We start from the raw sequence: 27,716 nt of genomic DNA on the forward strand, positions 1-27,716 counted from the left end.
AACCAGAGGAAAGGTGTGCTCTATGGGGAGGAGAAACTGTGTGGGTGAGGAAACTGTGGCTTTCTTATCTCTCTTTCAGGATAATCAAGAGTAGAAAAGAAAGAAAGGAGAAATAAATTTCAATTTAAATCTGGAAGCTGAAGTAAAGAACCTCCTATCAAAAAAATTACATGATATGCACAATGATTTTATAAAAGTTGAGACTCGGGTAAATAAGAGATGTAGGAGAAATATCCCAGCATATGAAGAGTTTTATATTTGAGTCATGGATTGAGTTGCTTTCTTTTTTAACTTTTGTTCTTTATACTCTTCTGTATTTTTTTAAATGCTCTTTTGTATTTTATGAAAACACTACATTCTATAGCATCTTATTTTAAAAGAGATGAATAAAACAGAAATATATAGACTAGAAAGTAAAATGTGTCTTCTGCTGCACCCCATCCAGCAATAAATATGTGAAGGGTTGGAAAGAAAAAAAAATTATTTTGCACACAAAATATACATAATATAAAAAAGTGTATTTCTTTTATTAAAGAATATCATGTTTTCAAAGTGTCAAATATCTCCTCCTTAATCAAGATCCTCTCTGCTATCTAGACTAATGATTTAGGGTACAGGTTGACAAACTTTTTCTTATAGAGTTAAATAGTTAAAATCTTTTGGGTCAGCAGTCAGAGGGACTCTGTTGCCACGTGGTTACACCTTAAAGCAGACGTAGACAATACATAAATGAGTGAGCTATAGGTGTTCCAATAAAACTTTCTTTGCAAAGGCACATCTTTTCTAAACGCAGTGTTTTAATTTCTCCTACAGCCTATAAGTTGGCTATATCTTAGTTATGACATCAATCTGGTAGGGATTTTTCCTGAGAATTTTGAATGACCCTGTGAATTAATACTTCAGATGATAAAGTCATTCAAGCTTATCCAGACATTTTCCCCAAAATCAGGATTCTTGTACATTCTACTAGTCAGCTTTCTATGTGATAGCACAAATCACCCATGGTTTGCCATTGCCCACGAGTGAGGAAAAATGCACATTTTTTAGCATTCTTTTGCATCATCTATTAAAATGCCAACTGCACAATGAGAATTACAAAACATTGTTCTGAATTGTGTTTATTGATAACAATACTGTGCGTTGTACACTGAACTCTCAATTGAGAACTTTATTCTGCGTGAACTGATTTCAAGAAAAGGGGGAGAAAAATGTTCTGAATGATGACGATTTCTCCCATGTCCTCTAACCTCTGACCTCTGGAATGGGCTTTCCTGACTTCCCTGAATTCCTTTTTTATCCATTACCTTAACACCAGCTCCATGCATCATACAGCAGCTTACAACAAGTGAAATAAAACAGTGAACACTCACAGATATTTCTGAACATCACTCTAGATCTTCCTTGCTTTTTCCTGACTTATCCCTACTTTAGAAAGGTTATTCATATGGTTTCAAACCCAGACTTCAATATCCTCTCATGATTTTAGTTTGGATGAAACTGATAGATTTTATTTTCTTTAGAATACCGTGGGTCATCTATGAATGTTGACTGTCTTTTAAGACATTGATAGTCATGATCTGATTCTACTTGTAGGTCATCTGGTGAGTAACTACTATAATTTCTTCTGGCTAGTGTCATTTACTTGATGTCTCAGGGCTTATGGTACTCTGGAAGGCATCTACTGTCCTTCACAGAAGTAATACCCAAAGGTTTATTGGGACTTCTCATTCCAGAGGTTGAGTATTCGTCCAGAATGTTTAAGGTTTTCATGTTGTCATGATATGAACCCACTGCCCATTTCTGTTTATCCATGACCAATGCAGAAACCATGATGAGTAATTGTGAATATAATCAATGAGGTTAAGTAGATAGGGTCAACAGGGCAATTAGTGCCTCATTTCTTTCTAGCATCTGAGGAAGAATCCACATATTAGTAATGATCTTCTTCTTCTGTCAACCTCCAGGTGTGTCAATAATTAACTGGGTGGGTGTTTAGGTCCTATTTAAACCAATAGCTAATTTATAGAAAAATCACCCTCTTCCAGAAAAGAAAGTGAAGTTCCTCAGTCGGGTCTGACACTCTGCAACCCCATGGACTGTAGCCTACTAGGTTCCTCCATCCATGGGATTTTTCCAGGCAAGAGTACTGGAATGGGTTGCCATTTCCTTCTCCAGAGGATCTTCCTGACCGAGGGATCGAATCCAGGTTTCCCGCATTGTGGGCAGATGTTTTGCCATCTAATCTAACAGGGAAACCAGAAGTTTCAGTCAAAAAAAAACAGTAGAGATAGATGGCTCTTCCAGCTTCTCTTCTTGCCACTGTTACTCTGAAAACAGGAAATAAAGGATAAGTAGCCAGGAGACTCACCTTACCTCTCTTGTATTTGAGAGACATTCAAGTGAATATAGATTTTTAATGACCCTCATGTAAGTCTGCTGGATAAGAAAGTTCTGATGTTAAAACTTTTCATCTACTGATATTTATAATAAAAATCTTTGACTGTAACCTTGACATAATTTTTCATTTTGATTAAGATATTTATAGAAAATAAACTGTCTATTTTCTCTAAGGAAATCAAAATCTAAGAACATTGGTATGAGGAATCTCAAAGTTGTTTCATAACTTCTTTCTCTCTGGGAAAGAACAGTATGAGGTAACCAGCACTGAATCGCATTTTTGGAAAACTAGCCTATGTCCTTTTTCCTTGTTATTTTTCAAAATTCTTCTTTTTCCTCTCCCCTTCAGGAGATTACAAAATCCTGCAAATTAGTCTCTGAGAGCTTTATCAATTATCATCCTACTTAAACAAAATGAGTAATGATTCCTGCATTTCTAAGGAAAACCTCAAGATCCAGACTACTGTTGAAAATATTTCCACTGAGGTAAGACCAGTAGGGATTTCTGTAGAGAACTGTGGGTACCAGGTTGGTAATCTCAAGACAACAAGGGGAGTTTTAGTCATGAAGAATTTGGGGGAAAAAGTGTGGTATCAAGCACATTCAGGAAAGTGAAAACAGAAGTAGCTTGATTCTAATCTTTTGCCTAGGCAAATAATAGACATTTTATTCCACTGCACCTGAAGCCTGAACAAAGGGACATGCATTTCGGCAATAGAAGATATTAAAACGTATTACCCAGGCAACTATCGGTGTGAGTTATATTCAGAAACAGAGTTTGGTTTCCTTCACTGGAAGATGAACAGGAAACTTGGGAGGAGGCCTGGATAAAAGTCCTATAGGGGCATGATAAAAAATTCAGAAAATAATATTCAATTTAAAAAATGCAACTGGATATAAAACTGTACTGTATGGCATTATTCTAATTTTAGAAAACATACACTCACAGAGCAGAGCAATTTTCAATCCCACAAACACAGATATGCAAAACATGGCTTTTTTACCCCCCCTTAAGACAGTTGACAGAATTTTTTTTTTTTTGGCTCCAAAATCACTACAGATAGTGATTGCAGCCATGAAATTAAAAGATGCTTACTCCTTGAAAGAAAAGTTATGACCAAACTAGGCAGCTTATTAAAAAGCAGAGACATTGCTTTGCCAACAAAGGTGTGTCTAGTCACAGCTATGGTTTTTGCAGTAGTCATGTATGGATGTGAAAGTTGGACTATAAAGAAAGCTAAGCGCTGAAGAATTGATGCATTTGAACTGTTGTGTTGGAGAAGACTCTTGAGAGTCCCTTGGACTGCAAGGAGATCCAACCAGTCCATCCTAAAGGAAATCAGTCCTGAATATTCGTTGGAAGGACTGATGCTGAAGCTGAAGCTCCAATACTTTGGCCACCTGATGTGAAGAACTGATTCCTTGGAAAAGACCCTGATGCTGGGAAAGATTGAAGGCAGGAGGAGAAAGGGATGACAGAGGATGAGATGGCTGGATGGCGTCACCAACTGTATGGACGTGAGTTTGAGTGAGCTCTGGGAGTTGGTGATGGACAGGGAAGCCTGCCATGCCTCAGTCCATGGGGTGACAGAATCAGACAAGACTGAACAACTGAACTGAACTGAACAGAAGCCAATTTTAGACAAATAGTTTTCAGAATAAAAAGACAAAAACAAAAGAAGGAATAAGGGAAAATACACAGAAGAAAACTTTCCTGAGCTAAAATCTTCACCATCATCATCATCCTCGTCATCATCACTGCATTTCCTCATCCCTATGCTTAATGTTTTTACCATCATTCGTTGTTGTTGTCCAATCACTAAGTCGTGTCCAAATTTTTTCAACCCCAGGGACTGCAGCACACCAGGCTTCCCTGTCTCTCGCTATCTCCCGAAGTTTGCCCAAGTTCATGTCCATTGAGTTGGTGATGCCATCCAACCATCTCATTCTCTGTCACCCACTTCTCCTTTGCCTTCAATTTTTCGCAGCATCAGGGTCTTTCCAAATGTTAACCCTTTGCATCAGGTGGCCAAAGTATTGGAACTTCAGCTTCTGCGTCAGTCCTTCCAATGAATATTCAGGACTGATTTCCTTTAGAATTGACCTGTTTGATCTTTTTACTGCCCAAGGGGTTCTCAAGAGTCTTCTTGAGCACCACCATTCAAAAGGATCAATTCTTCAGCACTCAGCCTTCTTTATGGTCCAACTCTTGCATCTGTACATGACTAGTGGAAAGACCATAGCTTTGACTAGATGGACCTTTGTTGACAAATTGACGCCTCTGCTTTTTAATACACCGTCTAAGTCTGTCATAGCTCTCTTTCCAAGAAGCAAGTGTGTTCTAAATTCATGGCTGCAGTCACCATCCACAGTGATTTTGGAGCCCAAGAAGAGAAAGATTGTCACTGCATCCACTTTTTTGCCTTCTATTTGCCATGAAGTGATGAGACCAGATGCCATGATCTTTGGGTTGTTTTTTTTTTTTTCTTTTAATATTGAGTTTTAAGCCAGCTTTTTCACTCTTCTCTTTTACCCTCATCAAGAGGCTCTTAGTTCTTCTTCGCTTTCTGCCATTAGAGTGGTATCAGCTGCATATCTGACAGTGCTTCTCCTGGAAGTCTTGATTTCAGTTTATAACTCATTCAACCCTACATCTCACAGGATGTACTCTGCATAGAAGTTAAATAACAGAGTGATAATATACAGCCTTGTCATACTCTTTCCTAATTTCAAACCAGTCAATTGTTCCTTGTAAGGTTCTAAGTATTGCTTCTTGACCTGCATACAGGTTTCTCAGGAGCCAGGTAAGATGGTCTGATATTTTCATCTGTTTAAGAATTTTCCACAATTTGTTGTGACCCACACAGTCAAAGGCTTTCATGTAACCAATGAAGTAGAAGATATTTTCTGAAATTCCTTTGCTTTCTCTATGATCCAGGAAATGTTGGCAATTTGATTTCTGGTTCCTCTGTCTTTTCTAAAAACTGACAAACAACTAATCTCAAAAATATACAAGCAACTTCTGCAGCTCAACTCCAGAAAAATAAACGACCCTATCAAAAAATGGGCCAAAGAACTAAATAGACATTTCTCCAAAGAAGACACATGGATGGCTAACAAACACATGAAAAGATGCTCAACATCACTCATTATTAGAGAAATGCAAATCAAAACCACAATGAGGTACCACTTCACACCAGTCAGAATGGCTGCGATCCAAAAATCTGCAAGCAATAAATGCTGGAGAGGGTGTGGAGAAAAGGGAACCCTCCTACACTGTTGGTGGGAATGCAAACTAGTACAGCCACTATGGAGAACAGTGTGGAGATTCCTTAAAAAATTGCAAATAGAACTACCTTATGACCCAGCAATCCCACTTCTGGGCATACACACCGAGGAAACCAGAATTGAAAGAGACACATGTACCCCAATGTTCATCGCAGCACTGTTTATAATAGCCAGGACATGGAAACAACCTAGATGTCCATCAGCAGATGAATGGATAAGAAACCTGTGGTACATATACACAATGGAGTATTACTCAGCGGTTAAAAAGAATTCATTTGAATCAGTTCTGATGAGATGGATGAAACTGGAGCCGATTATACAGAGTGAAGTAAGCCAGAAAGAAAAACACCAATACAGTATACTAACACATATATATGGAATTTAGGAAGATGGCAATGACGACCCTGTATGCAAGACAGGGAAAGAGACACAGATGTGTATAACGGACTTTTGGACTCAGAGGGAGAGGGAGAGGGTGGGATGATTTGGGAGAATGACATTCTAACATGTATACTATCATGTGAATTGAATCGCCAGTCTATGTCTGACGCAGGATGCAGCATGCTTGGGGCTGCTGCATGGGGATGACCCAGAAAGATGTTATGGGGAGGGAGGTGGGAGGGGGGTTCATGTTTGGGAATGCATGTAATAATTAAAGATTTTAAAATGTAAAAAATAAAAAACTAAAAATAAAAAAAAACAAAACAAAACCAAAAAAAAAAAAAAAAAAAGCTTATACAAGTTCCTCTTCTTTTTCTAAACCCAGCTTGTACATCTGGGCCTATCCATCTTGGGTGACCTGGCACACCATGGCTCATAGCTTCACTGAGTTGTGCAAGCCCCTCTCGCCATGACTAGGCAATGATCCATGAAGAGGTTTGCCATCATAGTTCATATACTTTTGTTTTGTGTATCCCCTAATAACTTAATGCAGGTATAGCTGATTTTACTACTTTTGTTTTTTAACATTCCCAGTAGCTTTATAATGGATGACATATGGCTTGTATATGACAAATGTGACATCATATATGCATATACATATACAATACAGCAACATACAACTACCTACTAATTCCTAAGAATGCGATATTATGGTGCTTTTCATTTTCTTTTTTGTACTTATCTGTCTATTTCAAAGCCAATTTTGCATCTATAACTTTTATAATTTGGAAAAATAATAAACATCATGTTTTTCCCTAAAGGCATGCCTCCTTAGAAGTCTAATTCATTGGTTTGTTGTTTAAAAACAAATACTCTGGCCTGAAAACCAGAGAGGGACACTAAGTCCCAAAGCACCATTTGGATTTATACTTTTAGTAGGGTCTTTACAGGATATAACTCAGATCAAGTATGAACAGACTGACTAAGATGTGCTCTCATCAGAGAAACCCAAAAGGTTTCTACACACCAAATGCAATCCAGTCTGTGCTTCAATTGCCAACCCCTGTCCTAGACTGGATTGCTTTAGTCCAAAACAAGGATATTTTATTTATTTATTTAAAACTTTTAATTTTGTGTTGGCATATAGGCAACTAACAATGTTGTGATAGTTTCAGGTGAAGAGCGAAGGGAACTCAGCCATACACATACATGTTTCCATTCTTCCCCAAACTCCCCCCTAACCTCCCCATTCAGCCTACATAACACTGTGTTACATAACATTGACCAGAGTTCCATGTACTATACAGTAGGTCCTTGCTTGTTATCTATTTTAAATATAGCGTGTGTACATTTTAGAATTGGACTCATGGAAGGGCCATAATTAGGTAGTTCAGGAACCACATAAGACAGCTTCTGATGTTTTACATGAAGTCAGTACTATATGTTGGAAGTAACTCTAGCCCTGTCTGATGTGAAATAACTGTTTCCACTTATTCATTCAGGTACAATAGGTCAGTAGCTTTCCAGCTATGCTTTCTGGTCCTCAGTGTATGAATCCTACGAAGAAGCTGCTCCAGGCAGAGATTTACATTAGGCAAACACTGAATGATTTACTTTGAAATACAGTGACAGAAAGTGGATTTCTAACACTAAAACTTATAATGCACTTTTAACTTTTATTTTATTGAAGTACAGTTGATTTACAATCTGTTAGTTTCTGCTACACAGTAAACTGATTCAGCTGTATATTTTAATGTTCTATTTTTGTATTATTTTCCGTGATGGTTTGTTGAAGAAGTTGCTCGGTTGTGTCCAACTCCATGATGATTATAGGACATTAAATGTATCTTCCTTACAGTGTATTTATTGATCACATACTTGATACCTGATATTTTGCAATTATTTTGTATCACTTAATTTTAAACTAGCTCTAGAAGGTTGATACTGTTTTTCTTTCATAAGAAAAGTGTGGAACAGAAGGTAAAATCATATTTCTAATGATTAGAAACGTTCCTTCATAACAAGAATTTCCTCCATGTTACTTTATTGTCAGTGCCTCCTTCAATCCAAGCTCCTGGCAACCACTAACATAGTTTTGTTTTGTTTTTTTAATAAGAAAACTTTTATAAACTTTACTCATTTCCATAATTTCCTAAAATGGAAATTAATATATATATATGTAGCATTTTGAATCCAGTTGCTTTCATTTAACATAGTGAGTTTAGGATTCATCTATAAGTTGTGTGTATTGGTTTATTCCTTTTTATTGCTGTGTAGAATTCAGTGTGTGGACCCACTAATATTTGTTTATCCATCCCCCAAGAGAGAAACAATTGGATTGTTGATGCTTTTGCATAGTTACAAATAAAACTGCTGCAAATATTCACATCCAAATTTTTGTGTGGCAACCTGTGATATCATTTCAATGAGTGAAACCCTTGGAGTGAGATTGTTGGTCATATGGCAAATGTATTTCAAATATATAAGAAATTGCCAATCAGTTTTCTAAAGTGAGTGTAGCAATTTTCATTCCTTAGAGCAATCTGAGAATTTCAGTTGCTCTGTATCCTCCTCAGAGTTTAGGATTGTAGGTGCATGTTAATTTTAAAAAACAGTCTAACTCTTTTACAAAGAAGTGTGCCATTTAACATTCTAACATCGTATGAGAATTCTAATTCCTCCTCATCCTCACTAACCATTGATATGGTCAGTCTTTTTAAATTTTTGTCATTCTAATTGGAGCATAGTGGTATCTCACTGTAGTTTTAATTTGCATTCCCTTATTGGACTTCCCTGGTGGCTCAGATGGTAAAGCGCCTGTCTACAACGTGAGAGACCTGGGTTCGATCCCTGGGTTGGGAAGATTCCTTGGAGAAGGAAATGGCAACCCACTCCAGTACTCTTGCTTTGAAACTCTCATGGACGGAGGAGCTTGGGGTAGGCTACTATCCATGGGGTCGCAAAGAGTCGGGCACGACTGAGTGACTTCACTTTCACTTTCAAAGATAAGTCAGGTTGAGTATTGTTTTATGTGAATATTTACTGCCTGTGTATCCTTTTTTTTTTTTTTGCTTTTCTTAAAAACTCAGCTGTTTTTTTCTCATAATACTGAGTTCTGAAAATTCTTTATAAATTCTGGGTACAGAATCTTTACTAGCTATGTGTCTAGCAAATATTGTGTCTCAATCTATGACTTGCATTTTCATGTTTTAAAGGTATTGATAAGTGAAGTATTTCCTGCCATATCAGTAAACAAGGTTGTAAGTCATCAGTGATTCCAGCCCTCCAGGTTTATCCTGATTCAATTTTCCTGGACTATTCAGGATGCAAAAATGGCCAAATTGACTCTGAGAGATATCCTCGATATATCATGTCCTAAAGATACTGCTGGGCTGTGTCTACTTGTAAATATGTCTTTCAGAAGAATTTGTCTAGCTTTGAGGAAACCATCTATTTTAGGCTTACAGTGTTACCAATGAACTGTTTGTAGGGCTGTATGGGTACCACAGCATGTGTCTCAACCTTATGAAGCCCATGTCCTCTTAATTGTGTGCCTAGGGAGTGTATTTTCTAACAAGGAGGCTCCTAAGTTCTCTGAGCTGTAGGTGTACTATATATCAGGATCTTCCACATTCTGTACAATAACACCTGTCCATTTTGCTGAAAACAAACACAAAACATTACCCCTTTGGAGAGTTGACTTTCATTCATGAAGTTCTCACCTTAATGAAACTGCTGCTGCTGCTGCTGCTAAGTCACTTTAGTTGTGTCTGACTCAGTGCAACCCAACAGACAGCAGCCCACCAAGCTCCTCCATCTCTGGGATTCTCCAGGCAAGAACACTGGAGTGGGTTGTCATTTCCTTCTGCAATGCATGAAAGTGAAAAGTGAAAGTGAAGTCACTCAGTTGTGTCTGACTCTTAGCGACCCCATGGACTGCAGCCTACCAGGCTCCTCTGTCCATGGGATTTTCCAGGCAAGCGTACTGGAGTGGAGTATGCCATTGCCTTCTCTGTTAATGAAACTATGAACTCTAGATTTCAGGTATAGTTTTTCTCCAGACTTTGATAACTCTAAGAATGTAAGTTGAAGTTTATTCCGTTCCTTGCACTGAATTTTCTTCTTTTTTCAAGCATCAATACTTCTATCGTTCCTGTGCTGTCATTTAGGTCACATAATATATGATCCTTCTGTTCTGCTCTGTGCGAAGATAAAATCAACACGAAACTTTTGGTAATCTGATTAAGGAATGCAACATCAATCAGACATCAGAAGTCAGCAACAGCCTCCAGAAAGAGATATAAGGCCAAAAAAATAATAATAACAGGCTTGAAACAGGCAGATATATAGTTAATAGATGTTCAGTTCAGTTCAGTTCACTTGTTCAGTCGTGTCCGACTCTTTTCGATCCCATGAATCACAGCACACCATGCCTCCCTGTCCATTACCAACTCCCAGAATTTACCCAAACTCATGTTCATCGAGTCAGTGATGCCATCCACACATCTCATCCTCTGTTGTCCCCTTATCCTTCAACCCCTAATCCCTCCCGGCATCAGGGTCTTTTCCAGTGAGTCAACACTTCACATGAGGTAGCCAAAGTATTGGAATTTCAGCTTCAGCATCAGTCCTTCCAATGAATACCCAGGACTGATCTCCTTTAGGATGGACTGTTTGGATCTCTTTGTAGCCCAAGGGACTCTCAAGAATCTTCTCCAACACCACAGTTCAAAAGCATCAATTCTTCAGTGCTCAGCTTTCTTCACAGTCCAACTCTCATAACCATACATGACCACTGGAAAAACCATAGCCTCGACTAGACGGACCTTAGTCAGCAAAGTAACGTCTCTGCTTTTGAATATGCTATCTAGGTTGGTCATAACTTTCCTTCCAAGGAGTAAGCGTCTTTTAATTTCATAGCTGCAATTACCATCTGCAGTGATTTTGGAGTCAAAAAATAAATAAATAAAGTCTCACACTGTTTCCACTGTTTCCCCATCTATTTCCCATGAAGTGATGGGACCAGATGCCATGATCTTAGTTTTCTGAATGTTGAGCTTTAAGCCAACTTTTTCACTCTCCTTTTTCACTTAGTTCCTTAGGCTGTTTAGCTCCTCTTCACTTTCTGCCCTAAGGGTGGTGTCATCTGCATATCTGAGGTTATTGATATTTCTCCCGGCAATCTTGATTTCAATTTGTGCTTCTTCCAGTCCAGTGTTTCTCATGGTGTACTCTGCATAGAAGTTCAATAAGCAGGGTGGCAATATACAGCCTTGATATACTCCTTTTCCTATTTGGAACCAGTCTGTTGTTCCATGTCCAGTTCTAACTGTTGCTTCCTGACCTGCATATATGTTTCTCAAGAGGCATGTCAGGTGGTCTGGTATTCCCATCTCTTTCCGAATTTTCCACAGTTTACTATGATCCACACAGTCAAAGGCCTTGGCATAGTCAATAAAGCAGAAATAGATGTTTTTCTAGAACTTTCGTGCTTTTTCCATGATCCAGATATTGACAATTTGATCTCTGGTTCCTCTGCCTTTTCTAAAACCAGCTTGAACATCTGGAAGTTCACAGTTCACGTATTACTGAAGCCTAACTTAGAGAATTTTGAGCATTACTTTACTAGCGTGTGAGATGAATGCAATCGTGTGGTAGTCTGAACATTCTTTGGCATTGCCTTTCTTTGGGATTGAAATGAAAAACCTTTTCCAGTCCTGTGGCCACTGCTGAGTTTTCCAAATTTGCTGGCATATTGAGTGGAACACTTTCACAGCATCATCTTTCAGGATTTGAACCAGCTCCACTGGAATTCCATCACCTCCCCTAGCTTTGTTCATAGTGATGCTTTCTAAGACCCATTTGACTTCACATTCCAGGATGTCTGGCTCTAGGTGAGTGATCACACCATCGTGATTATCTGGGTTGTGAATATCTTTTTTGTACAGTTCTTCTGTGTATTCTTGCCACCTCTTCTTAATATCTTCTACTTCTGTTAGGTCCATACCATTTCTGTCCTTTATTGAGCCCATCTTTGCCTGAAATGTTCCCTTGGTATCTCTAATTTTCTTGAAGAGATCTCTAGTCTTTTCCATTCTGTTGTTTTCCTCTCTTTCTTTGCATTGATCACTGAGGAAGGCTTTCTTATCTCTCCTTGCTATTCTTTGGAACTCTGCATTCAGATGCTTATATCTTTCCTTTTCTCCTTTGCTTTTCACTTCTCTTCTTTTCACAGCTATTTGTAAGGCCTCTTCAGATAGCCATTGTGCTTTTTTGCATTTCTTTTCCATGGGAATGATCTTAATCCCTGTCTCCTGTACTATGTCAAGGACCTCCATCCATAATTCATCAGACACTCTGTCTATCAGATCTAGTCCCTTAAATCTGTTTCTCACTTCCACTGTATAATCATAAGGAGTTTGATTTAGGTCATACTTGAATGGTCTAGTGGTTTTCCCTACTTTGTTCAATTTAAGTCTGAATTTGGCAATAAGGAGTTCATGATCTGAGCCACAGTCAGCTCCCGGTCCCAGACATCTTTTTTGGGTGTTAATTCTAAAAGGTCTTGTAGGTCTTCATAGAACCATTCAACCCCAGCTTCTTCAATGTTATAGGTTGGGGCATAGGCTTGGATAATTGTGATACTGAATGATTTGCCTTGGAAATGAACAGAGATCATTCTGTCATTTTTGGGATTTTATCCAAGTACTGCATTTTGGACTCTTTTGTAGACCATGATGGCTACTCCATTTCTTCTAAGGGATTCCTGCCCACAGTAGTAGATATAATGGTCATCTGAGTTAAATTCACCCATTCCAGTCCATTTTAGTTCACTGATTCCTAGAATGTCGACGTTCACTCTTGCCATCTCCTGTTTGACCTTCCAATTTGCCTTGATTCATGGACCTAACATTCCAGGTTCCTATGCAATATTGCTCTTTACAGCATTGGACCTTGCTTCTATCACCAGTCACATCCACAGCTGGGTACTGCTTTTTCTTTGGCTCCATCCCTTCATTCTTTCTGGAGTTATTTCTCCACTGATCTCCAGTAGCATATTGGGGACCTACTGACCTGGGGAGTTCCTCTTTCAGTGTCCTATCTTTTTACCATTTCATACTTTTCATGGGTTCTCAAGGCAAGAATACTGAAGTGGTCTGCCATTCCCTTCTCCAGTGGACTACATTCTGTCAGACCTCTCCACCATGACCCCTCCGTCTTGGGTGGCCCCACATGCCATGGCTTAGTTTTATTGAGTTAAACAAGGCTGTGGTGCATATGGTCAGATTTGCTAGTTTTCTGTGATTATGGTTTCAGTGTGTCTGCCCTCTGATGCTCTCTCGAAACACCTACAGTCTTACTTGGGTTTCTCTTACCTTGGACGTGGAGTATCTCTTCACGGCTGCTCCAGCAAAGCATAAATTCAGATAGATAGAGAAGACAGTTTTTACTTAAATCCTATTGCCTCTTTTATGCATCTTTCCAGTGCCAAACTCCCCTCCCTTAGGAGGGTAGGTTGGCCCTGTGAAACAGTAATTAGTAGGGCCAGTAGTCAGAATAGACAAGGGAAATATATCCCAGTGTTGGAGGACAGCCACTTAAAGGAACAAATCTAGGAGAGACGTAAGCAAATGAGACAAAATCATAGAGAGTCTAAATAAGTGTTAGGAGTGATGGGAAGCAGAATAAGTCACCCCCAAATATTCAACTTTGACCTGTGGATTTTGAACTGAAGGCTACTGATGCTCAGCAGACTCACAAAAAATTTCCTACCTCTCCTTAAAGTACCAAAATAATATTTAGGTAGGGGACCTAACATAGGAAGAAGATAGTAAGAACAGATGGCAAGAATACACAGAAGAACTGTACAAAAAAGATATTCACGACCCAGATAATCACAAGGGAATGATGACTCACCTAGAGCCAGACATCCTGGAATGTGAAGTCAAGTGGGCCTTAGAAAGCATCACTACGAACAAAGCTAGGGGAGATGATGGCATTCCAGTTGAGCTGTTTCAAATCCTGAAAGATGATGCTGTGAAAGTGTTGCACTCAATATGCCAGCAAATTTGGAAAACTCATCAGTGGTCACAGGACTGGAAAAGGTGAGTTTTCATTCCAATCCCAAAGAAAGGCAATGCTGAAGAATACTCAAACTACCACACAATTACACTCATCTCACATGCTAGTAAAGTAATGCTCAAAATTCTTCAAGCCAGGCTTCAGCAATACGTGAACCATGAACTTCCAGATGGTCAAACTAGTTTTAGAAAAGGCAGAGGAACCAGAAATCAAATTGCCAACATCCGCTGGATCATGGGAAAAGCAAGAGAGTTCCAGAAAAACATCTATTTCTGCTTTATTGACTATGTCTAAGCCTTGGACTGTGTGGATCATAATAAACTGTGGAAAATTCTGAAAGAGATGGGAATACCAGACCACCTGACCTGCCTCTTGAGAAACCTATATGCAGGTCAGGAAGCAACAGTTAGAACTGGACATGGAACAACAGACTGGTTCCAAATAGGAAAAGGAGTATGTCAAGGCTGTATATTGTCACCATGCTTATTTAACTTCTATGCAGAGCACATCATGAGAAACGCTGTACTGGAAGAAATACAAGCTGGAATCAAGATGTCGGGAGAAATATCAATAACCTCAGATATGCAGATGACACCACCCTTATGGCAGAAAGTGAAGAGGAACTAAAAGGCCTCTTGATGAAAGTGAAAGAGGAGAGTGAAAAAGTTGGCTTAAAGCTCAACATGCAGAGAACGAAGATCATGGCATCTGGTCCCATCACTTCATGGGAAATAGATGGGGAAACAGTGGAAACAATATTAGACTTTATTTTGGGGGGCTCCAAAATCACTGCAGATGGTGACTGCAGCCATGAAATTAAAAGACGTTTGCTCCTTGGAAGAAAAGTTATGACCAACCTAGATAGCATATTCAAAAGCAGAGACATTACTTTGCCAACAAAGGTCCGTCTAGTCGAGGCTATGGTTTTTCCAGTAGTCGTGTATGGATGTGAGAGTTGGACTGTGAAGAATGCTGAGCGCCAAAGAACTGATGCTTTTAAACTGCGGTGTTGGAGAAGACTCTTGAGAGTCCCCTGGACTGCGAGGAGATCCAACCAGTCCATTCTGAAGATCAGCCTGGGATTTCTTTGGAAGGAATGATGCTAAAGCTGAAACTCCAGTACTTTGGCCACCTCATGTGAAGAGTTGGCTCATTGGAAAAGACTCTGCTGCTGGGAGGGATTGGGGGCAGGAGGAGAAGGGGACGACAAAGGATGAGATGGCTGTATGGCATCACTGATTCGATGGACGTGCATCTGAGTGAAGTGCAGGAGTTGGTGATGGACAGGGAGGCCTGGCGTGCTGTGATTCATGGGGTCGCAAAGAGTCAGACACGACTGAGCGACTGAACTGAACTGAACTGAACTGAGGGGACCTATACCAGAATGTGGGCTATTACCAGATGTAAAATTTGTATCAGAAAGGTTTATCATTTTAAATTTATTTATTTTAATTGGGGGATAATTACAATATTGTGATGGTTTCTGTCATACATCAACATGAATAGGTCACAGGTATATCTGTGTCTCCTTCCTCTTGGACTGCCCCACCCCCCGCCCAACTGCCTCCCCATCCCATCCTTCCAGGTTGTCACAGAACCCAGGCTTTTAGTTCCCTGTGCCATACATCAAACTCTTGCTTGTTATCTATTTTACATATGGTAATTTTTATGTTTCAATGCTATTGTGTCAAATCATCCCACCCTCTCCAGAATGGTTTACCTTTATCTACATGGCAAATCAAACATCTGTTTCCTAAACATCTGTTCTTGTCTTCTTCTTCCCATGAATTGTTTTCCTCCACTTTGAGGCCCCGGGTCCCTACCCGCTTCTCCTTAGTTCAGGATGGTCTATAAACTTCAATTGCCTAGCTGTCTTTGAGTCCCATGTTTTTCAGGAGGCTCCCATATATACGGAATTACTTTTTTTTTTTCTCTTGTTAACCTTTTTTATGTCAAGTGAATTATTAGAGCAACCAAAAAATCTAGAAAGAAAGAAGAGAAAATTTATCTTCCCTTACAGGAATAAAGGACAAGAAATCATTCACAGTCAAGTCCAAGTAAAAAGTGAGCAGAGCGCTGATCAATTACCTAGAAGATTGATAAGATTTTAAGTTTAATTTAATGAGTTCAATAAATACATAGGTGTATGGTTGGCCAAATCGAAAGCTCAAAACAAGGATATAGACCATGGCCTTCTTATCCAAGATTAATTTTAGCTTGACTTTTTCAGAAGGACAGATTCTCACTATCAGTTCCTCTTCACTAAACTCAAAACAGTAATGCTTAGCCTTAAGCTCCTGGAAGCAGAGTCAGCAGGTTCTCTCTCTGGGGCTTTTGGTGTTAGTCTCAACCAGAAGCAGTCACACAAGGCTAGTTCCCTGAGGCTGAGAGTCAAAATATATCATTATTTCTCACTTCTAATAAGCCTCCTCATACTAACTCTGTCATCTGTTTTCTTCTTCTATTCATATTCCTTAATCTAGCCTTACTTTCAAATCAATTTTTCACCAACTGTAGTAATTCTGTATTTATAGCAATATTCATTTAGAATACATACCATACATATAAATATGAAATTACCTAGAAGGCAAACATTGTATGAAGAACTATTTATGGAGAACTTTGGGGAGCTTCCCAGGTGGTGCTAGTCATAAAGAACCCACCTGCCAAAGCAGGAGACATAAGAGGCGAGGGTTTGACCCCTGGGTCAGGAAGATCCCCTGGAGGAGGGCATGGCAACCCACCCCAGTATTCTTGCCTGGAGAATCCCATGGACAGAGGATCCTCATGGGCTACAGTCCATGGGGTCACAAAGAGTCAGACACAACTGCAGCGAATTAGCCCTCAGGAAAGTGCTTTCTCAGAAGCTACAAAAAGAAAAGAAATTCCAAACAGGATTACGACATCTTTTTGAAAATAAAAACACTTCTAATGTATTTCAGTTTTAGTACATTCACTCTACAGCTCTTTTAGTTTTGGGGGTTCATTTGTTTACTTTTTCTATTTAAAACACAATGGAGTATTACTCAGCCATTAAAAATAATACATTTGAATCAGTTCTAATGAGATGGATGAAACTGGAGCCGATTATACAGAGTGAAGTAAGCCAGAAAGAAAAACACCAATACAGTATACTGACACATATATACGGAATTTAGAAAGATGGTAATGATGACCCTGTATGCGAGACAGCAAAAGAGACACAGATGTATAGAACGGACTTTTGGACTCTGAGGGAGAGGGAGAGGGTGGGATGATTTGGGAGAATGGCATTGAAACATGTATACTATCATGTAAGAAACGAAGCGCCAGTCTATGTTCGATACAGGATGCAGGATGCTTGGGGCTGGTGCATGGGGATGATCCAGAGAGATGATATGGGGTGGGAAGAGGGAGGGGGATTCAGGATTGGGAGCTTGTATACAACCGTGGTGGATTCATGTCAATGTATGGCAAAACCAATACAGTATTGTAAAGTAAAATAAAGTAAAAATTAAAAAAAATAAAAAGAAATTAAAAAAACAAAATCAAAAATATTTTAAATGAATAATTTCTAAAATCTCTCCAAGCTCAAAGCTGAGAATAAGTTATTCTTACTAAACAATTTTAGATTACATATAGAAAACTACTTAGTCTATAAACAGCCCATTCACAAGTTGTTCTCTGGGGCTGAAATTGAAGTTTATTGACCTTTCGGGTATTACCATCTTTTCTGATAATATGCTTTGAGACACTGATCTGGTCAAATTCAGTGTCACACACCAGGGAAATTCAGCATCATTTCCAGGAAACAACTGTGCCAATAATATTCTGATATCATAATTATTTTGCTTGGAGTGAATTTATCCTTGAGCTTCTTATTGAAAACTTTTACAAGAAAGAATTCACTCTCAGTAGACACTGCAGCATGATGCATCTCCTGCTTCCCTTTCTTGGGCCTTCATTGCTTCCAGTACCATGACTGCCACAGGGCCTTTCTGAAACACTCTTGCCTGATGAATTCTTGATGCACCACCATCTATTTCTGCTAAGGCTGAAGGCAACAGAAGAAAGATATTAGATTGAGTGAAAAAGATACAATTAAGGAGACTTTTCTTCAGTCTTTATGATAAACCTCAGGAAGCCAGCCAAAGATAGGTGGAGTCAAAGAAAGAGACGTAGAGGAGTTAGAGATTTGAGATCTAGACTGACAAGAGCCTCTTTAGGGAAGATTTCGTGTCCTGTGTTCAGAAGAGATAGTATAATCCCCTTTGCAGGCCGACTCCCTGATTTGCATCCTTGTTTTTCTACTATATTTAAAGAGCACATCAGACCTCTGAGACATTACAAATTAAGGCAAAACAGTGACTCTCATCCTATCTCCTTCTTCTGACTCCATTAGAGCACAAGATGTTCTCAATCCTCCACCAAATATTGTCCTGAATATTCATTTTATTCTTGTAGATACACAAAAGGCAAAGGAGAAAAGTAAAGATATACCCATCAGAATGCAGAGTTCCAAAGAATATCAAGGAGAGGTAAAAAGCCTTCCTAAGTAATCAATCAAAGAAATATAAGAAACAATAGAATAGGAATGACTACAGATCTCTTCAAGAAAAATAGAGATACCAAGGGAATATTTCATTTGAAGATGGGCAAAATAAAGGACAGAAATGGTATGGACCTAACAGAAGCAGAAAATATTAAGAAGAGGTGGCAGGAATACACAGAAGAACTATATCAAAAAGATTTTTTGACCCAGATAATCACGATGGTGTGATCACTCCTCTAGACACAGACATCCTGGAGTGCAAATTCAAGTGGGCCTTAGGAAGCATCACTATGAGCAAAGCTAATGGAGGTGATGGAATTCCAGCTGAGCCATTTCAAATCCTAAAATATGATGCTGTTAAAGAGCTGCACTCAAATGCCAGCAAATTTGGAAAACTCAGTGTGGCAACAGGACTGGGAAAGGTCAGTTTTCATTCCAATCCCAAAGAAAGTCAATGCCAAAGAATGTTCAGATTACCACATGATTGCACTCGTCTCACACACTAGCAAAGTAATGCTCAAAATTCTCCAAGCTAGGCTTCAACAGTACATGAACCAAGAACTTCCAGATGTTCAAGCTGGATTTTAAAAAGGCAGAGGAACCAGAGATCAAATTGCCAAAATCCATTGAATCATCAAAAAAGCAAGAGAGTTCCAGAAAAACATCCTCTATCATCAAAAAAGCAAGAGGGTTCCAGAAAAATATCTTCTGCTTCATTAACTATGCCAAAGACTTTGACTGTGTGGATCACAACAAACTGTGAAAAATTCTTAAAGAGACGGAAATACCAGACCACCTTCTGCCTTCTGAGAAATCTGTATGCAGGTCAAGAAGCAACAGTTAGAACCGGACATGGAACAATGGACTGGTTTCAAATTGGGACAGGACTACATCAAGGCTGTATATTGTCACCTTGCTTATTTAACTTGTATGAATTTCCATTTAACTTATATACAGCATTTCCATCATGTGAATTGCTGGACTGAATCAAGCACAAGCTAGAATCAAGTTGGTGTTGGAAAAGTCTCTTGAGATTCCCTGGGACAACAAAGGAAATCAGTCCTGGGTGTTCATTGGAAGGACTGATGTTGAAGCTGAAACTCCAATACTTTGGCCACCTGATGCGAAGAACTGACTCATTGGAAAAGACCCTGATGCTGGGAAAGATTGAAGGTGAGAAGAGAAGGGGATGACAGAGGATGAGATGGTTGGATGGCATCACTGACTCAATGGACATGAGTTTGAGCAAGCTCTGGAAGTTGGTGGTGGACAGGCAAGCCTGGCATGCTGCAGTCCATGGGGTCACAAAAAGTCAGACACAACTGAGCAATTGTACTAAACTGAATGGTAGTTAAGTGAGGGAGCTCAATTATCTGCATGACCTTCCCAATTTTTTAGCAACACTCCTCTGCTTGATAAAATGAGAGATTAAGCTAAATGTGAGCAAAGGGAATGACCTAAGTCACAGATTCTATGAGTGAGTTATAGGGAGAATTAAAAAGAAGAATCAATTGTATGTTTATAAATTTGCCCTTAGAAATAACAAGCTACCCACTAAGGTTTATAGAAAAGCATTACATCTTGCTATTTATAATTACAAAAATTGCAATAATTTCTTCTTGTTGTTTAGTTGCTCAGTCGTGTCTGACTCTTTGTGACCCCGTGGACTGCAGCACACCAGGCTTCCCTGTCCTTCATTATCTCCTGCAGTTCTGTTGCACTGCTGAGTTTTCCAAATTTGCTGCCATACTGAGTGCAGCACTTTAATAGCATCTTATTTTAGGACTTGAAATGGCTCAGCTGGAATTCCATCACCTCTACTAGCTTTGTTCATAGTAATGTCTCCTAAGGCCCACTTGACTTCACAGTTCAGGACGTCTGGCACTAGGTGAGTGATCACACCATCGTGGTTACCTGGATCATTAAGACCATTTTTTTTTTTCTTTACAGTTCTTCTGTATATTCTTGCCACTCTTCTTAATACCTTCTGCTTCTGTTACGTCCATACTGTTTCTATTCTGTATTTTGCGCATCTTTGAGTGAAATGTTCCCTTGGTATCTCTAATTTTCTTGAAGAGATCTCTAGTCTTTCCTATTCTATTGTTTTCCTCTATTTCTTTGCATTAATCACTGAGGAAGGCTTTCTTATCCTCCTTGCTATTCTTTGGAACTCTGCATTCAGATGGATAGAGATTTAATTAAGTAAAATGTGTTATAGTCAAACAATAGAGAACTATATAAATATTAAAACTGCCTTAGAGGAATAGTGAGGTCAACTGTTACAATTGATTCAAAAAAGGTAAAGGCCCCAAAAAGAATATACCATGTTTTTCTTACTGGGGAAACAAGTCACACATACAAACACATTAGATAGTTACCAATATCAACTAGGTTTTCTCTAGGTGATAAGAGTAATACTAATTTTTTGTTGTTGTTTTTCTCCAAATTACCTGAGATAAGATATGAGGAGGTGGGTTGTTTTAGAAGCAATGCTCCTTTTGAAAAGGGATTTGCTGTCTAGAGTCAAAGGAAAATAGAGAGAAAAAAAATGATGCATGCAAGGAAAACTGTAGGCACTTCTGAATGGGATCTCTACTAGGACCTGGAGTGCAGGACATGTCTACTCACTAGAGGACACTGATGGACAGCGACACAGACTATTTGAACCAACCAATTCAGGAAAATGTCGGATTCACTCAGTCAGTTCAGTTACTCAGTTCGTCCAAATCTTTGCAACCCCATGGACTGCAGCATGCCAGGCTTCCCTGTCCATCACCAATTCCCGGAGCTTACTCAAACTCATATTCATCAAGTCAGTGTTGCTATCCAACCATCTCATTCTCTGTCATCCCCTTCTCCTCCTGCCCTCAATCTTTCCCAGCATCAGGGTCTTTTCCAATGAGTCAGTTCTTCACATCAGGTGGCCAGTTAGATTCACTCAAGTCTACTCAAAGATTTTTCTTTGATACCTCTATGCGTATTTTCATTACTGATGACTGGAAGGTACCACTTGCATATGAATCTTATCTCCTTGTAAACTGAGAGAAATACTGTACTATTGAGCCACCTGAGAAGCCTGCTCCTTTATAGAAAAGATAATCATTCCAGAAGCCAAGACCTTCTCCAGTCATCACTCTTGCCTGAGGAGGGCTATATCATCTTAGCACAGGTGCCTAAAGATCTTCCTTTCTGCACCTAAATCATGACAACTCTGAAAGGCACTCCCAGCTTCTGAGCTCCCTGTGGAGTGGCTGGGGTCTTTGTCATGATGCAATGGAACTGAAATTCTTGCTCTTTTCCTACATCATTCCTTCATAAGTACTAATCCTGAGAGCACTCTCACAGGTATTGCCTGAAAATAACTATCTCAGTTTTCTTCTTATAGAATCTGCCCTGTAACAATGTGTTAAGATGCCCAGAGCCTGGCAGAGATTAGGAGCTCAATAGATGTTTAATCCAATGAATCTGAAGCAATTTCTCTTTTTGTTACCCAGATGTACCATTCATATTGTAGCCTTGCTCTCTTTACTTGCATGTTGTGTGATAGAGAACAAAGGACTCCATGTGGGACATGACAAGGACAGGGACTGGAGGATGCTCTGACAAGGACTGAGGCTCCTCCACTTGCCCATCACACCTAATGTGAGGAGAGACTTCTGGGAACTGCAGAAGCATCAGGCATCACTTCAGCTTGACTTCTCTCTTTCACTAGATTTGTTCCTTTTATCTGTTTGTATTTCTTATCAACTAGTTAAAAGTAAACAAACACATATTAACCCCAAAAGATTGAACATAGACATCTGAGGAAAATGTAAATATTATTTCCCCTCAGGAATAAAGTAAAATTGTCTTGAGTCAAAACCTGCCCTGGGATTATACACACACACACACACACACACACACACACACACACACAGAGAGAGAGAGAGAGAGAGAGAGAGAGACATCCTACAACTGCATCAGTATATTGTAGCAGTAAGTAAATCCTTCAGATATAGAGGTATAGGAATATAATGACACATGAATACATTCTGCCTCTGACAATGATGGGCTTACTTATTAGGAACAAATCCTATCACAGAAAATAAATACAAAAATTAGAAAATTTTACTTAGAAGAATAGGACTCAAAAGCATGAGAAAACGTCAAGAAAAAAAAAAATGATGAACCGAGAACCTAAAGAGTCATAATCAAGAACAAGGAAGGCAATACAAGCAAAACTACCTACAACGAGATTAGGGAATTAGATATGGGGAGGGAGGTGAGAGGCAGTTTCAGGATGGGGAACATGTGTATACCCATGGCGGATTCATGTTGATTATGGCAAAACCAATACAATATTGTAAAGTAAAAAAATAAATAAATAAAATGATTAGGAAAAAATAAATTAAAAAAATAACTAAGATTGTCATGCTGAAGAAAGGAAATGATGCACATAATACTGATGAAAATGTCAATAGATCATTTCAACAAAGAATCACCATCTATAAAAGATGGTAATGTATGTTATAAAGATGTATGTACATGCAGCCAATGTATCTTATAAAGACGAAAATACAATATCTGCTTTTAACAACGTGTTGGAAAGATTGAAGAGAAGACTGAATACAGCAAATGACAAGATTATCTAGAAAACTGGTCAATGGAAATCACAAAAACACAATCGAACGAAGAAAAAAATAGAATGAAAAAACAGAAGAGAGCATAAAGAAATATGTAGAAAGTGTTCAACATGTCCTGTTTGTGGAATTCCAAGGCGGAAGAGAACAGAGCAGAGGAAATTTGAGGAGATGGTGGCTGAGAGTTTGCCAACAGCTTAAAGGGAATCAACGCATAGATTTCAGAAGCTTAGTAAACCATCAGCAGAAAATATACAAAGAAAGCATAAACTTAGTACATCACAGAAAAACTAATGGAAAACAAAACAAAGAGAAAAATCTTAAAAGATCTAAGAACAACAACAAAAAAACACACATTGCATTGAAAGGAAATGTAATAAGCCCAATAGCTGACGTTTCATTAGAAATTATGTTCTAGAAGGTATTATAAGGACATCTTTGAAGTACTGAAAGAATAAGAAAGCAATATAAAATATTTTCAAAAATGGAAGTCAGATATAAATGTTTATCTACAAGAATACATTAATCAGAAACCTACTGTAGGATATAACAAAGGGAATTATTCAGACTATAAGAAAGAAACATCACACAGAAGCAAAAAATTAATGAAATAATGAAGAACACTTAAAAAGTCAAATACCTGTGTAAATATGAAGAGTACTGGCAGTTTAATATCACAACAGTGATGAGGAGAATGACACTGATGATGATATTGATGACATTTTATGTGATTATAACATGTAGAGGTAAAATATATAATAATAATAATAATAGCAGTCATTGGAAGGACTGATATTGAAGCTGAAGCCCTGATACTTTGGCCACCTGATGCAAAGAACTGACTCATTGGAAAGGACCCTGATGCTGGGAAAGATTGAAGGCAGGAGGAGAAGGGGGCGACAGACAATGAGATGGTTAGATGGCATCACCAGCTCGATGGGCATGAGTTTGAGCAAGCTCTGGGTGTTGGTGATGGACAATAGAGGCCTGGCACTCTGCAGTCATGGAATTGCAGTCAAGACATGATTTAGCAACTGAACTGAATTGAATAATACCACAAAACGCTGGAAGTGTATCAGTTAATTTTTGCTGTACAATAAACCACTCCATACTTAGCTTAGAAAAACAAACATTTATTCTCTCTTATAATACTGTAGATTGTCCAAACAATTTCTGCAATCGTGATTGGCTCAGAGAAGTTTGATGATCATATGACATCTCACACTCGTATGGGACCTCAACTGAGAGACTGAGAAGACTATGATAACCAGGGCCTCAGCCCTTGTGGTGTCTCATCACCTAAAGGGTAAGCAAGGTTTGTTCACATGAAGACAGAAGGGTTCCCAGGAATAAGACAAGGCAAGCTCCAGTGTACAAGTGGTTTTCACTCCTTTCATGTTTCCTAATGCCCCATTGGCTAAAGCAAATCGCATGCCTACATACAGTTTCAGAGGTTAAGAAACAATTTCCACCACCTGATGAGCATCTGCATGGTTGCAATGCAGGGTGTTATAGTTGTGTTTACAACATACCATGGCATCAATTCATCCAGTTCCCCAAAAGGGACTTTTGAGAGTGTGAAAAGCAAGCCACAAAGTGAGAAAACAGATGGATTTCCATGTATTGACTGAGATAATAGTGTATCCAAGGGGTTTACTTTTTAATATTTTATGTGTGTGTGTATATATATATGTATATAAAAAATAAAGTACTGGTGTCCAGAATATAAATTACTCTCATACACACGTATTTAAAAGGTAGACACACCACAAGATAAGTAGGCAAATAATGAATTGTCACTTGCCAAATAAGATATACAAATGGCTAGTAACCATATAAATATAAATTGTGCTCAACCTCAAAATTTGTCAGAGAAATTCATATTAAAATACTCTTAAAAATGACAAATATTTTATAATAAGATTTTTAAAAAACTGTGATCTAAGTAAAAATTTCAAACTGCTACATCACTTTGGAAAATAGTTGGGCACTGTTTGCTAAAATTCAATATATACTAAACTTATTTCCATTAATTCCATTCATAGGTATACAGTCAAGTGAAAGATTTACACACATATACAGTATTATATATATATATAACATATATATATATATATATACGTCTATGATTGCATATGTTGTGCTGTGCTTATTCTCTCAGCTGAGTCCAACTCTTTACAGCCCCAAGGATTGTAGCCCTCCAGGCTTCTCTGTCCATGGAGATCTCCAGGCAAGAATACTGGAGTGGGTTGCCATGTCCTCCTCCAGAGGATCTTCCCAACCCAGGGACTGGACCAGGTCTCCCACATTACAGTCAGATTTGTTACCATCCAGGGAAGCCCAAGAATACTGGAGTAGGAAGCCTATCCCTTCTCCAGGAGATCGTCCCAACCCAGGAATCAAATTGGGGTTTCCTGTATTGCAGATAAATTCTTTACCAGCTGAGATAACAGGGAAGCCCATATGTTTACATACGTATAAATGAAAAGACACGTATATAATGTTTATAATATTTGTAATGAACATGTGATTATAGCAGCAGTATTCATAATGTCCCCAAATAACAATCAGCAGTAGACTTTCTCATATATTATATGTATAAAACTAAAACATGAAATTTTGTACAGAAATTAAAATGAACAAACAACTGCTACAAGCTACTAACGTCATTTGAAAAAAGACACAAAATAGATTAAACTGTAAAATTATTTTTATATTGAAAAACAGGTACAATTAGTCTCTGCTGTTAGAATTCAAGATAATGGCAATCTTTAAGTGTGTCTTGGAGCAAAAAAGGGACCTCAGAGGTGCAGGATGGGGAACACTTGTACACCCATGATGGATTCATGTTGATGTATGGCAAAACCAATGCAATATTGTAAAGTAAAAAAAGTAAATTAAATAAGTTAAAATAAATAAATAAATAAGACAGTATATCATGTTACATTTACTTTTTTGATAATTTGTTGAATTGTAGTCTTAAATCTGTGTACCTTCCTTATTTTTTATATACTACAATAAAAATTAATATAATATATACACACATATATATACCTTATATATTTAATATATAAGGTATATATATATGTATTTGTTACCATCTGTATATATATATATGTGTATATATATATACATATATATGCATATTTCACCTGGTAACTTATTTGGATAAAACTAAAATATACTCCTTGACAAAGCCTACTCACCAACATTTCATTTCTAATTATCACCAAGTCTTAATACTTCTCAAATATCTCTCAATTCAGTATATCTTCCTACATTTCCAAATCAAAGTTACTAGTATCTCTTCCAGGCTTATGGCAATAGTTGTTCTCCCCAAAGTCAAATTGGTTGCTCATTTTTTGCCAAACAATATCTAGAAGGATAAGTTTAAAATGAGCTCTATTAACACTCCATGGTTCAAAACCTTTTGTTCAATCACTTCTGATTTTTCTGGAAACAAAGTATTCTAGTCATGTTCTACAGGCCTTACAAGGCATCATACCACCCTTCGGAGATTCTCTGTGCCACAGCCACCCCCACTGTCTTTCAAACCCTTAAGAAAGTCAAACTCCGGCCACAGGTGTTTTTCAAACTGTGTTTCCTCTGACTGAAGACACATTCCATTCCTGTTCATTTTCAGAGTTTAGCACAAAAGTCATATCTCAAGAGAAGCCGCAGCTCCCACTCTAACCCCTGGCTGTTGTTAGGCTTCCTTGACACATGCTCTCCAAAGACTATCTTCCTTTCAGCTGGAAGTTTTACCTCAGATTACTAATTCATTAATTTGTGGTCAAGAAAAAGATGCACCTCTCTCATTAGCATAAAATCTCTATAGAACTTGGATTTGTTTCTAACTCCCTGTTTTATCACCAGAACCTAAAACAGTTCCTATTACTTATTAGGAACTCAAGAGATATTTACTGAATAGATAAGGGGATGGATGGGTGGATGACAACCTGGCCCTCAAGAACGCCACCACAGTGCAGCTGTACCATCTGGCTTGGATGCCCCAGGTCAAAGGCCAAATTGTATTTCATCATGAAAAGTCAACTTCCAGTCTTGATTTCTAAAATATCATTTCTTAAGATGTTCTTTTTCAATTATTTGGGGAAGAGAGGAAGGAAAGAACAGGCATTCTTTGTTTTTGTTTTTATTATTGAAGTATATTTAATTTACAATATTCTGTTACTTTCAAGTGTACAGCAAATTGATTCAGATATATATATGTACTTCAGATTCTTTTCCATGGTAGGTTATTACAAGATATCGAGTATAGTTCCATCTACTCTGTTCTACTTCAAATGAGGAGGGGTTGTGAGAAGAACATTACACAGTAGTAAATGTGCAGACATTTCTGGTTACACAGAAAGAACCTTCAACAAAAGATGGAAGATGAAACCTACAAGGAAACAAAA

The 27,716-nt window shown here is 38.3% G+C and overlaps 1 protein-coding gene across 1 annotated transcript; it reads right to left on the reverse strand.

The window, feature by feature from the left end:
* Positions 1-4,756: 4,756 nt before the first annotated feature.
* On the reverse strand, positions 4,757-27,338 carry AIM2 (absent in melanoma 2). Its single transcript, XM_069585917.1, is given in 6 exon segments — positions 4,757-4,908; positions 10,092-10,196; positions 10,199-10,304; positions 17,764-17,919; positions 17,921-18,086; positions 27,223-27,338. Coding segments are annotated over 6 exon segments (801 nt in total).
* Between the last annotated feature and the right edge of the window lie 378 nt (positions 27,339-27,716).

The sequence above is a fragment of the Ovis canadensis genome, chromosome 1 (genome assembly GCF_042477335.2).
Source record: "Ovis canadensis isolate MfBH-ARS-UI-01 breed Bighorn chromosome 1, ARS-UI_OviCan_v2, whole genome shotgun sequence".
Lineage (NCBI taxonomy): Eukaryota > Metazoa > Chordata > Mammalia > Artiodactyla > Bovidae > Ovis > Ovis canadensis.